The sequence below is a fragment of the Cariama cristata genome, unplaced genomic scaffold, assembly GCF_000690535.1.
Source record: "Cariama cristata isolate BGI_N322 unplaced genomic scaffold, ASM69053v1 scaffold19492, whole genome shotgun sequence".
NCBI lineage: Eukaryota > Metazoa > Chordata > Aves > Cariamiformes > Cariamidae > Cariama > Cariama cristata.
In genome coordinates this window covers 26,214-40,155 of record NW_009602404.1, presented here as the reverse complement: position 1 = coordinate 40,155, position 13,942 = coordinate 26,214, and the positions used below count along the sequence as shown (strand labels likewise).

At 37.2% G+C, this 13,942-nt stretch overlaps 1 protein-coding gene across 1 annotated transcript in view; it reads right to left on the bottom strand.

Moving 5' to 3' along the window:
• Window positions 1-2,499: 2,499 nt before the first annotated feature.
• Window positions 2,500-13,942, bottom strand: part of PIP4K2A (phosphatidylinositol-5-phosphate 4-kinase, type II, alpha) — a gene marked incomplete at its 5' end in the record, with an annotated part of 31,987 nt that continues 20,544 nt past the window's right edge. The window contains 4 exons of the mRNA XM_009694759.1: window positions 2,500-2,795; window positions 4,634-4,737; window positions 5,717-5,960; window positions 9,190-9,303. Of these exons, the coding sequence (XP_009693061.1) occupies window positions 2,715-2,795; window positions 4,634-4,737; window positions 5,717-5,960; window positions 9,190-9,303 (543 nt within the window). The remainder of the gene's footprint in view (window positions 2,796-4,633; window positions 4,738-5,716; window positions 5,961-9,189; window positions 9,304-13,942) is intronic.

Here is a 13,942-nt window from a genome sequence, read left to right as displayed (position 1 = left end):
TTGCCCACTATGTGCGGCACAGGCTGTATCACGCACTGAAAGCCCTGACAATCAAAGCCTTGAAATTCTAGAACAGAAAGCCCTTCTTCCTCCCCATGAATTATTTGGGCTTATTCCCAAGTACTTTTTAAATAACTAGTTTAGCGTAAGATCTTACACACGTTAGCAAAGTTCTGGCAATCCTTCTATCAAATAACTATTGTGGATGATCTTCCTGTTTTTGTAGTAACATTAGGATTTAGTCCATAGAATCGTCAATTACAAACCTCGGTTATTTACTCACAGAGCACAGCCTAAACCCAAAACCCCAAAATGTTTCAAGCCACTTAAAGTAAGTATGGAAGAAGCAGGGTAAAAACTAATGAAAAAGTTTTAGGTTTCTTTTTTTTTTTCCTTTGCGATATAGGCTACATGTTCATTTTAACATCCAAAATTCATCTGTAAATGATCAAAACCATAGTTGAAACACAAAGCACAAAGGATTTACCTACTGAGTCATCAAAGTGCTTTATTTTATAAAGCCTTGCTCATGTTTGGAGTGTAATCTAAGCACTAACATATACAATAATGAGTCTTCCTTGCCCTGTCCAAATAAACAGTTTATCAACAAGAAGGAGTGACAAAACTGCTACACAGACAAAAAGAATGCTTTGCTGTAAATGTCTAAAATTGTCTAGAAATGTACACTTGTTGGTCGCAATTAAATATGTACTCCAAGTATGTGTACCTCTTTTTTGCTTCAGGGTCTCCCTATGGCCTCATACTTTAAGAAGCCACAGCATACTTCAGAAAATGAAACTTGGGTGAGAATGTAGACAACTGGGGTACACAGGGAGAGGACAAAAAAAATCAAGCCACAGTACCAACTTATTTAAATACATACAATACAAAAGTATACACATACATTACAGTGCTGCGGACATCACTAAGTCAAATGTAACAAAAAATCCTGTAGGAAGGTTGGGGAAAGGAGAAAAAAATTAGTTCACAGCAACAGGGATAGTATTGCCTTCGGCCGCTGAAGAGTGTAATGGGTTGCTATTGTATAGGCTCCTCTGAAGTAAACCACCACATATGTTATGCGCAGTTGCAGGCTTAACAGCACTGACATTAGTTATGGAGAAGGCATGCTGGCACTCCTGATTTATCAACGATGACGGGGAGCGTTTGACTTCTCTTACGTTGCCTACAAAATCTAACAATCTCAATAAAGAAACTTTAAAGGCACAGCTTTAGCACAGTGTATAAGTAGATAAACTTTTAAGCATATGTAAATTTGTCTCTTTCAAGCATGGAGTCTTTCAGGGAAAAATACAAGAAGAGAAGAAATACAATGTTGCTGTTTAAAAATTTTAAACAAGTTAAACATGATCAGCACAGTTTTAGGCAATGTACTATACAATCAAACTTGAGTAAATGGTAGGACAAGTCATTTTGATGCTAAAAGACGACCTTGGGAAAAACCCCTCTGAAATATCCTTTCTCATTTTATTGTAAAAGAGGCTATCACGGAGGTGGGTGAGACATTCACTTTAGTACACTACTGCACATTACACCTCAGAAGGTGACAAACATTACTTCATTTGTACTGCAAAATAACTTTACATGTAAACTCAAAAGTCATATATTGTACACAGCTCTGAAATTCAGAAATATCCCTGCTTTCCTAATAATGTAAACAGTAAAATTCAGGCTTCATTTTTTTGAGGGATAATCTATAATAAAATACCACTGTTGCAACAGTACAACATAAGCATTTAAACTTCAAATTCCCGGTAAATTACAAGGGAATGGAATTTCTATCAGTGTGCACATCTTTCAGGATGGGTGAAAGATGAAGCTACTATTGCCCAAAACTATGCACTTCTTCAGATAAGCTTTTTTCCCACTTGTAACAGTATTAGTTCCTATATTGCAAGAATATAAAACAAATGAAAATTTCAGGTAACAAAGTGAAATAAGCGAAGTTTTCCCTTAACATAAGTTTACTGTAGCAAAAATGTACACATAGCATGAATTATGTTAGCTCTATGTAAGATAAGAGATGCCGGCTCTCAGATGTCTGAGAGGCTGAACTTCCTGATGCAATGTGCTGAAAAGAAGACAAAAATGGGAGAGGGGAAAAAAAAAAAAGGAAAAAAATCCAACTGCTAGGAACCAAATGGGAAATGCCTCTGGCATCAAGGGCTGTTGCAGATGCTTTTTTAAGGAGTGCCAGTGTGCAGGGTGTAAGTGTAACATTCGTAGTAAGGTTTTCATTATTATTATCATCATCATCATGAAGAATACTGCCATGTATCTTTTTAGTTCAAAAAATAAACTGATCCACAGTTTACAATTTGATACCAATATTGTAGATTTAACATGCATTTACTCTTCCCTACCCCCACCCCACACCTCTTTGCTTGTTTATTCCGTTTCAGCTGGTAGCATCAGAGTATTACTGTCACAGTGCACTCTGAGTAAGCTGTTCTATTTATTTAATTTAATTTTTTTTTATTTTTTGCACACACAAAAGAGTCAGAAATAGCTAGAACTATGCTGGGAATATCAGGCAGCTGTTAAAGCGAGTACTCCACCCCACTTCAGTCATCTTTGCCAGCAGATGTAAACAAAGGGGATGCTTTCTGCAAGATGAGTGCTTCTCTGAGTTCTTTTTTGTAGCCACTGCTGCTGTCCCCAGGTCTCGTGTCTGTCCTATGTAACATGATAGGTTACGTCAAGATGTTGGCAATAAAGTCCAAGAAGCGCTTTGAATACTGTTCAGGATTAACAGTTGAAATTTCTGCACCAGCCTATACAGAGAATTGGGAGGGGAGAGGAAAGAAGGAAGAACCAGTGTTTTATTTGATGCTTTGTCACCGAGAGTGTTACTTACTCAATTAATTTCACGTGCAGTCTCAGAACCAGACACTAGAAACACAAACTGTAATGGCCCTCAAGCAGAACCTTACTGATGCCTTTTTAGGCTTCATATGAGTACAGCGATACTCAGTACTCACCACCGTAACTGCAGGACACCCACCTTCCATTTCTGAAATGTATTCTCTTTACCTCCCATACTTCACTTTCATTGTACTTCAGTCTCCTATATAATTTCTACTGCATACTTAACCATGCTACCCACTGATTCATCAACAGATTCTGGTCTGTTGAGCACCAGCGCCTTCATATAGAGAAGACTGAATTACTATACTGAGATCCGCCATGTCAACACTTGTGTAATGTATATTGCTATCTGAATGCTAAATAACCTGGTCTGAAATATAAGGTAACAATTAGTAACATTTTTTCAACATACATGCATTTAAATCTGGACTCTCTGAATAAGCTGTACAATTGCTATTTCAACGAAGTCACAATTTCATTCATATCTTTATTCAAGGTTTTCAGAGCCTTAGCCACATTTTTATGTATATTTTCCCTGTTTTACAAAAGGGGAAAATTGCATGCATGCAATTAGTGAACAAACTTCAGTGTCAGGTGGCTCAGGATGGAGACAACGAAATAAACAAAATGGTTGTACAAAAGTAATGTTCTGTAATAAGTTCCAATCACAGTCAGCTCTAATAATCATAGTTGTTATTCACAACATATTTCTATCCCCTATTTAAGCCAGAAGCGTGAGTTTTTAAAGTCTGCTACATTCAAAGTTCATTAATAATTGCCAGATAATGGCTGCATATGGTCTGCATCAACTTTCAGCTGCTCTGAGAGCAGAGAGTGTAATGAGAATATTGTTTTAGAGAGACAAAAAAATACCTTCTACAGGCCTGTGCAGGGTTTACTGATGAGCATTCCACATCACACTCCACTGTAAACTAAAAAGCCCTGAGCCCTTGGCTTAAAACCCCCCACAATGCTCTGATCCTTCAGATATTTAGACAGAGGAGGGATTTTAGCTTCATGAACAATTATGCTCTTTTTAAAAAGTTTACGAAATTTGAACCTTAAATCACCATAGGAGTGATAATGGTAGATAGAAATTGTAATTCTGGAAGACTGGGCTGCTTCACCATGGTTCTTTGGTGTCTGCTGCTAAGCAGCAATTTCAGTTAAAATAAAGAAATTCATGGCAGTCAAACAGAAGCCTTCACTGAATAGTCTTTGAGTATTTAATATGTACATTTTATGCTTAATTTTAGAAATAATACTTTTTTTTTTTTTAAAGAAGTCTTGTATGCTGAAGCACTAACTTTCGAAAGGTTGTACCAAAAAATGAAACCCTCACTATGGCTCTGCATCTGAAATGAGATCCACAACAGCTTTCACAGTGCTGTATATTAATACAAGTGTCTGGTGAACAGCTTTGTTTGCAAGAGTAAGATGCATCTCACAAATTTAGGACAAAGTCCTAAAAAGGCATCTCTCTAGAGCTCTTCACGGGTGAGAAAGCTATGCGTACAGCTGAAAAGGGAGTTCCACTCTCAGTATGTAACGTGCAGCAGTTACTCTGTACTTTCGTATTACATATTAAACCAAAAAAAAAAACCCAAACAAAAAACCCCGGAAAAAATGCTGATCTATTTCCCCTTTCCCTAGATTTCCTGAACTATGCTATATCAGTGCACTAAATAACAAAAACGCAGAAGTATAAATGGAATCAGAGTAAAAAAACAACCCAGATACTTACCCCATGCTTTACCGTTTTTGCAGCATGGGCAGCTTTCTTTTTTGCATCATAATGAGTAAGAATGTCAATAATGGCCATAAAGTATACTTCCTTCCTAGGTGCATCTGCAAATGGCAAACACATGGCAGTAAGAATGACTTTTGAGACATCTTAATCATGAGTCCTCCTTCTAACAAAGGAGACTTTATAAGGCTCAATCAGCAGCTAAGACAGGTTACTGTCAGTCAGAATCAGAGATCTGTAAGGACCACAGGCTCAAGCTGTCCTTAATTGAGAGTTTAACTGCACTCAAATACAATACAAAACCCCCTAAATGAGTGTAAAATAAAACACCCGCATACAGAAATAGGAATTATTGCTCACTTAAAGTAATGTGGATTTCATCTTCCTTTTTGGAAAAACTACAAAGTTTTATATGAAAGGTAATGCTTCTGTGTCAACAAACAAGATCTTGTTTTCTTTATGAATAAAAACATGTATTTATCCATGTAAATGCTTATGAAAAAAAAAGGTAATTTTCCTGTCCTGAACAGCCACAGGTAACTAGTTATACTTAGTTTTACATACTAACACCAAACCCAGTTTCAGGCTTCTTACACACTCCTTAAAATGACTTTCTTAGCTGGAACACAGAAATTGAGTATAAGTGCACAAACTTTCAAAAAGCAACCAAAAAAGTGAAATATAACTTGGAATGCTGCTAGACTGTTTTTAACAGTGTTATCTGCCAGGAAAAGAACAATTATAGATATTAGATTTCCTGAAAGGGATGAAAAAACCCATGAATTAACTGAGAACTGCTGTATCTGAATAGCTAAGCCAGTATACAATTTGATTGTGTAGGAGGTGAATTATTTGACTGCATCCCCACACATCAAAATATTTAAGAAATATGCTCATAACAATGCTGAGAATCATATATATCTTCTGCTTTCTGCTGCACCAAAGAGCAACTCATTTCCTTGTCTGCAGAATGAATTTATATTTTGCAGCTCAACTTTGCCTTTATGTGGCTGTGAAGACTTTAGGATTCTGGTGTAAGAATCAAAACATCTTAACATAAAAATATTTGTTACTGCTTACTTTCATGGGATTTTATTCCATAAACATCAATAGCTGGATCAAATTCCCCTGGAGCCAAAGGCAGTGAGCTGTTCAGCGTGTTTCCTGGACTGTCCGGAGGGGTTCCAATGGGGTGGGTCCCATCGCTTTCACCTTCCTCTTCTCCATCATTCTCTTCACACTCCACTTCTTCCTGTTCAGCTCTTTCAACATCATGAATTCCAACCAGCAAGCTGTAGTCCATGAGTTTTAACTGAGCAAGGAACTAGAAAGTGATAATAAGCAACTTATCAATATCACTGAAAAATGTAAGCTCCACTTATAAACAGGAAAAGTTACACAAAGATGTCATCAGTTGAGAAAAACAGGCACTTCAAAGAGACAGCAAAAGGGAGGATTAAGTGATAAAGCTCGCAGAGAGATATTTGAATTATTAAGATGTAGTAACAGCACACAGCTCACTTGCAACTTACATTATAAAAAATCATTTTTTCTGTAGTGAAGACTAGTTCCTGTGCGAGCCGATGACCATCACTCCTCGCTTGTGTTTCAATTAGGGCTATCCTGTCACCGCTCAACGTCCAGACCAGCCTTTGTGCTATCAGCCGTGCTACAATCTGGTGCTAAATCGGCCCCCTCACTCCCTTTTAAGCTTTATTAAAGAGTCATGAAAAAGTGTTCAAATATTCTTGCAGTGGAAAGTAGTGAAGTTTTACACCATGAAGACATGAAATGATGCTATATTCTCTTCACAATGACAGGCTCACAATTTAAATCACATAAGCAAAACGTGAATGTGAATGAAAGGGTGGTTTTGAATAAAGACTGAGGATGGGGGTTTTTAGAGAATGAAAAGATAAATACACTTTACGTATAGACAAAGTGTTATTTTAGTTGAGGGGAACAGGATAAGGCAGAAAGCTAAGAGAGAAGGATGGAAGTAAAGGAGGTGTAAAAGCAGAAAAATGGGATAAACAGTTCAAGGGGGTGAGGGGTAGGCAGGGCAGAGCTGTTCTGCAGTTTAAAAGCAATACTGTGATTTTGAACTTGTGGAGCCCCGGCTTACGGTATGCAAAGAAAAAGGCTGAAAATAAAAATTGCTTAAGTTTTCAGAAACTCTAAATGGTTATAAAAAGGAAGTTAGAACAGACCAGAGAAGAAGAGATTTAAGCCAGACTTTGGAACAGTGATAGAGATGAAAGAGATGAGTATAAAATACTAGGAAATGAGAAACTAGCTTGTCAAAATCCTGATTCTGAGAAAAGAGCGGAATCAGAGGTAACAAAGTGACGGTAAATTCAAGTGACAGAAAAAATATTGTGAGATTGAGAAGAGGTTTTAAGAAGAAAGAAGAAATTGGTTTCTGATCATTTCAATATAATAAAGCAAAAGACTCTTCACAAGACTAGAAGAGACCTAAGTTTGAAGAGATGATGTACAACAATATACAAGAAGAGCAGATGAGACTGGCGAAAGGCAATGGAGTGGAAGGACTCCATGCATATCACTACATACTTAACAAATACCGAGACAGACAGGAGAAAAATCTACCATAGTCATACAAAAAAGCACGAAAGAGAAGAGACTCTTGGGAAAAAAGTGAACTGCAAATTAGAAGAGAACAGCTCTTGGGGAAAAAAGAGTGCTGCTGCTGAGATCAAAAAGACTTAGAGAGATCAGCACAAGGAAAAAATCATCTGATTTAAAATGCAAAAAATACCCTTATGTGTTTTTTCTCAGGACATTTTCAATGGAATGAGGAGGCAGGAAAATAGACAAGAGGACATCAAAACAGCAGTAATAGATATTTGTCTGTTTGAACACAGGAAGAGGATGTAAGACGCAATTATGACAGAAATATAGAAACAAAACTTACTTAATGACAAACAAGAATGAATATAAAGTCATAATTTAGACTATTACTCCATAATATGTTTAACTATAAATACTGTGTGATAGATAACCATATGCTAAGTGTTGTGCATTTCTTTTCATTGTAGTAAACTGTAAGTATTTACACACTGGGTACAAAGTGTATACTATCATAACTATCTAACAAGGGCAGAAGAACCAATAAAAGAAAAACAAGGTTAAAGAACAGCTTGCCATTGTTAAAATCAGGTGCCAGATCACTTCACACTAGTGGTTTACATGGATATTTAACAATGCCCTGTATAAATTTCAAAACCATAAAAAATAGCCTCTCAAGACATGATCTGGAATCTGCCATTACATACACAATCCATTAAATGATGTAGAAGATCGCACATAATCCACTTCCTGGGGTAATAAAGTACCTTTCACATTCCTTGCACATAAGATATTGTCTGCAACCTGCTGACTGTAAAAGCACCAGTTAGCAACAGCAGTACATGTTAAAAGAGCACGAAACTTAAACCCAAATAAACCTATCTCTAGAGCTGTGACATCGGTAGAGCACTTTTCCAGCACAATGTTGTAAATATAAACACACATTGATATTTCACAAAATATTTATGTGTTTATAATTATCATCACCACAAATTTCTCATCATTATTATGATGAGAAATTAAATTTCCTCAAAAGCAAATTATTGGGTAAATTGTAAAGTTAGAGTATTTTGTTTTGTGAAACTAATGGGATATAGATCTGAAGAACTAGACAAGTCAATTCACAGAGCCATTTTGATATAAATAGCTGAGAGCCTTATTAAGTCACAGACACATTTTGCTATCGGGTCTCTTCCAACAAGGAAAGCAGATTTTCGGCTGTGAGTGTAAGGACTGCAAAATATTGGGTTTAGTGACATTATTTTCAATTATGGAAACTAAAGTCAAGCTGTGTGAACTAGTTAGCCCAATATTTATTTTCTTTTATTTGCTGAACTAAATCAGTTATAATAAAATATTACATTAAATTCACATATTAACACTTTTCAATTAAGTATTGACTATATTCAGCCAATTACAAATTTACATGAAAGGCTACATTAAGATAATGAGTTCAACTGCTGTATACAAATTACTGAAGCACTCTACTGTTGCGATACTAAGGATGATTTAAAACTGTATTACTAATATGAAAAAATAAAACATGCAGGCCTGTGAGTGGGGATGCTACATCCTCTGTTATGGACTACAGCCTGTGTATGGCCTCAGTTCTGGTCTACCTCCACCTGTAAAATACAACTAACAATACTCACCTCTCTCTCTGGAGCATTTGGAAATACTAGGCTTGTAAAGTGCTTACACACTAAGTAGTACCATCATTTTAACATCACATCATCAAGGCAGGGACAATGTATGGCAACCAGCTATGGCAGCAAGCCATTTATCACATCAGCAAAAGCAGTGATCAACTCCTGAAAGTTTAAATTGTGTTTCATTTAAAACAGTCAGTGCTTACAGTCTTATAAACAAGAGTTTTCATTAGTGAATTACAGGTACGATTTCCTGAGATATCTGTCATTTGCCACACATTTTCATTACATGTAACTGAACAGGCACATTCTTACCTCAACATCCTTTTTGAGTTTCTCAAGGAACATCTTTTTGTTATTCTCATCAATATGAATCTTTTGGCCGTCGTTAATAAAATCATTGTCTTTGAACGTCGGCAGCTCTTTGGCCTAAAATAAACCAAAACTCCTGTAAGAGCAGGATCACAAGGAGGAGTGTGGTGAAGCTGCTGGCCCACTGTGGCCCCCTTGCCGGCAGCGGCACCTCCGGAGCTCCCCTGCGCCCGAGAGGGCATTGCTGAGCCGCCTCTCCAGGGGAAGCAGAGGCACCTCCATCGCACGCAGCTCTCCATAACTGCACCCACGAAGCCATTGCCTTAGTTTAGCCCTCCTGTAAATGGTCTAGAAGGTATATGTTTACTGGGCGTGCAAAAAATGTAGCTAAGACAAAATCTCCGACTCAATGCTTTATTTGCATCAAGCTTCTTCCAAGATGTGGTTTGTCAAAGTGACTGGCAATAAGTGAAGTTGAAACACAATCTATACCTGATAACGAAGCGCTTGCATCAGATCTTATAGACAAAGTCAGACTGGATTGCATTTTACATAACTACTGTCAATGTTTATAAGTGCCTAATACCAAATAATTATTTGAAAGCATCAAGTGAACATGAATTATGAAATGCTGCTTAGAAGTGGCAAATACCAGAGAACACCACTGCCTTTTAAATACTTAATTAAATATCCTTGAAGCATTAGTTGATTATCTTCATCTTTAACTCTCCCATAAAGTGATTTGCAACAGCATTAAGGAAAGCCAGATAGAGTAACCACTGGATTCAGTACTAAGACGCCTCAAATGCGCTCTGTTTTCAAGGTGCAGTGACTGGAAGTTTACTTAAAAAACCCCAGCAAGCCAACAAACAAAACCGCAGATCCTTCAGGGTATTTGGTCAAGCAAACTAGAAGTAATAGTAGCTTCCACAATCAGACCCTTTAAAAAATTGGCCCATCAAGAGCAATGAACAGCCTTTCTCCCTGTCCCCTCCTTTTAATCAACAGTAGGGAAGAACAGGTTTTCTTTACAGAGAAAATGTTGCAGAACAACCAAGTGCTGCAACCCTCAATGACCAGGAACTAATGGGTACTTTGAATAAAATAATTTCCCCTTCATCTGAAAGTCCTTCTGCTAGGAATAAAAGGCAGCTAACATCAGCCTAATGGAATGTCCTCCATAAGTTTAACTAGTCAGACGTTGCTTATAACCTTACCGGAGATGGTATTTTTCATAAAGTTTCTTTTCCTTACTGTGTTGTAAGAAGAAAATAATCTCAGAGGTTCTTATCTCTGCTCCAAAACATACAAATCAGAAAGCACAGCATTAAAATGTTAGCGTCACAGCAGACCCTGAAATGCCTTCATAGGTGTTCACAATGACCAAAAGGTCTTATTGCTGTTGGGCTGTGCACAGAAGTGGCCGAAATACTCAGCTACCCAACTGTCCAAATTTATTGTTTGGACCTGGAATTCATGAATTGCTCAAGATTGCACAATGCTGCTTTTGTTTAGAAAAGTGACCCTTCTCTTCCAATAGCTGCTCAAAACCACTTAAGCGATTAGTAACATTTTAATAGTTATGAATCTATGTTAAATCCATTGCATCCTGACACCTATGAACTCTGGAAAAAAATAAGGTCCTAGTCTGGCTGCTCTGAATTATTACTGTGTTGCATCTAGAATATTCTGATATATTAAAATTCCCTCTAATAGAGACCCTCTATTTTAATTTAAAATAAAAGGAAAAAACCCCAAGTAGCTGAGATGGAGCTGTAACCATTTATCTGTCCCAGACTCCTTCCATGGACGAGTCATTCTGCAGTGCTCTGCTGCTTTACTTAAAGATGACTTTAGATACTTCTTGAAGCTCACAGTGAATTGTTTACTACAATATGACAGCACAGCATGCATCGATTTTCTCTCTGCCCTACTCAGTAAGTGGTTTAGGATGACAATGAGTAGGGGAAATGTCAGATAAGCATTCCAGACTAACAGCTGTAGAGATGATCATACACAATCAAGCAAACTGTCCCATGGACGAAGGCTAATTTTGCAGAGGCGGGACTGCAGAGCAAGAGATGTTGCCAACACCAGAGGATGGAATCCAGTGCGTGGGATGTTTAAGAATGGAAAGGAGGTTTGGATGAATTAATTTAAAATAAAACAATACTGAAAAGAATGGTGGAAACCAATCTCCCTGCATTTCTAGCTCAAAGTCACTAAAAAAAAAATCCTCAGATTATCTTTCCACCATGTATATCCAAGTTATTTATTAAACTAGGCAGAGGTTAAAGTGAAGCAAATCCATTAATACTGAAAAAATCCTCTATTAATGCTGTTTAAAGCTGTAGGGTGAGTGAAGAGGAAAGATGTGCTTGTGGTTGAGAAGCTGAGATGCAGGTTCATCTCCAGGCTTGGCCACAGAGGTCCTACAGAGCACAGCATCAGCTGGTCAGACCTGGTGGGTGGTGGGAGGGGGAAGTGTGCTTCTCCACTGAAGAGTCCTCTCTTCAGTAAAAATAAACTTAAATTACAAGCAATGTCTTTTTTGGAACATGCTAGAGCTGGTAAGCCAGTTGTGCAGGTGCCATACTCCACTTTAACCTTGTCTCTAATCTACTTTTCATAAAAGTGAGCTAGGAAAGCTGACACAACTGCATTTCTTTCCTGCCATCACAAGACCCAAGGGGTACTCCCAAGGACATTCAGGATACTGAATCAGCTCTCCCAAAAAGCCAGACTCTCCTCTGCCTTGTGTGCAGGCTACCCCAGTAATAATCTCTCTTAGTATTTTTATCTGAGGTCATTTCACCCAAACGCTTGTAGTTGTGAAGACTTGGCAAGTGCAGAATTGCTTAAATTAAAAGCCAGTACCGAGGCACATGAAGAAAAAGGAAGAAGTAAAAGCGGTGGCTCCCATATAAGAAGCTGAAGCTAAAAACCTACATGCCAGCAGTTGCCCTCACCATATTATTTGCATGATGCCTCCCACTCTATTCTCTCCTCTCTTTCTAGGTGTTACTAGACAATGCTTTTTCTTTGGTGTGCTAGGCAATAGCATTCTCCCTATTTATTTAAATTGAATAGCCCCCGGATACTGTTGCAGTCCCAAATATTACTAGTGACAGTCAGCACTAGTAGTGATTCTAGTAGTACTTTAACTGAAATTCATGTCTTAAAATTGATTTGTGAATTTAGGAATTAAAACCTGTGAAATATATGACTAGGAGGGGCTTCTGTAGTTATTCAGAATTAAAAATATATGTGTTCATGTTGAAAAATCCTAATATGTACATTTTCTTCTTATGCACTGAAATAAATAAATACAAAGAAAAATGCATTGTGGCAGTTTGAAACGCTATCTGAATGAAAAAATTGAGATTTTGCTTTAATGAAATAATTGATACAGTTAATTTTTAATGAAGTCTCAAATATTTCCAATGAAGAAAAATCCTTGTTGGAAAAAGATTCTGCTAGAATGTAATTCATTATAATGAACATATTACTATCATTAAAGAACTAAATATTTTAAGAGCTGCACAGGAGATGAACATCTAACTACTTCCACTAAATTAATAATAGATTTTCTTTCTGAACCATCTCCATCGTTTTTAATCCCCTACTTAAAGATGCAAGAAAGGCACAATAGATTTTACAAATATGAAGTATTTATTTATTAAACAAACATGTTATTTGCACACTTCAGGTTTGCATTCCAAAGTTTGCCATGGTGACAGAGAATTTTAATGGCAGGAAGATTTCACTGCCTTTGGAAAGGTTGAAAAAGCAAAAAAGATTTGTTTGACAAAGATGACAGAATGTATAAAGCCTGATTAAAAACCTAAAATTATAGTGAAACAGCCCACTGACACCGATTTTGGGGGGAAAAAAAAATCTTGAAAGGTAAGAACTAGGTGCAGTTTTATTTCTATATGAACATGGAAATAGTTTTTGCAGATTTCTTAACACATCTCAATTCAGCATCGTATTCTAATGTGTTGAAATGAGTATTAGTGATCCTATTTTCTAAAGGGATCTTTGTGCATCATGACCAAAAATAATGATCATGGTTAACATTAATGCCGATATTTTGGAAGAAGCTTGCTAAAACAGTTGTAGGAAAGTTAAGTTTCAGAATAAGTCTTGGACTGAAAAAAGAAAAAGACTAGTTGTCTTCAAACCTGGCAGCAATTTCTCACCTAACAAAGACAAAGATTAGGTTGTAGGAGAAATGTTGCATAGCAGTGTTATTGTTTGTTTGGAACTAGCCATTAGTCATGTTATTCACACAGCTAATCATGGCAACATTTGGCTTACAGTTTATAACTTTTGAAAATGGTACAAAACATCTGCCAAGAGTGAAGTTCCACACCCTGGGCTTCTTTTCACAGCAAATGGCTCACACACCCTCTTCTTTTTAAAAATTAAATAAGTTAGATTAACTTTAGACTGACTGGACTCACAGCATATATGGAAGGCAGTATTTAAAAGAGAAAGGATATAATGCTAAATATAGTTGGCAATAATTTGGCACAGGTGGTTTTGAACTGAATCGAAAGTCTGGAGTCACTAGATCTACAAGATGGAAGAATAACCAGAGTTTTCTTTGGAAGGCTGAAGATTGCAGCTTCTTCCCTCCAGTAGTTATGGGAGCTGGGTACAAACTTCTGTTGTACAATTTGCCTTGTGCTAGACAGGGCCTTCTAGCCAAACGAGGGTCTGAAGCTCCACTTGGCATCACAGGACTGTAAAT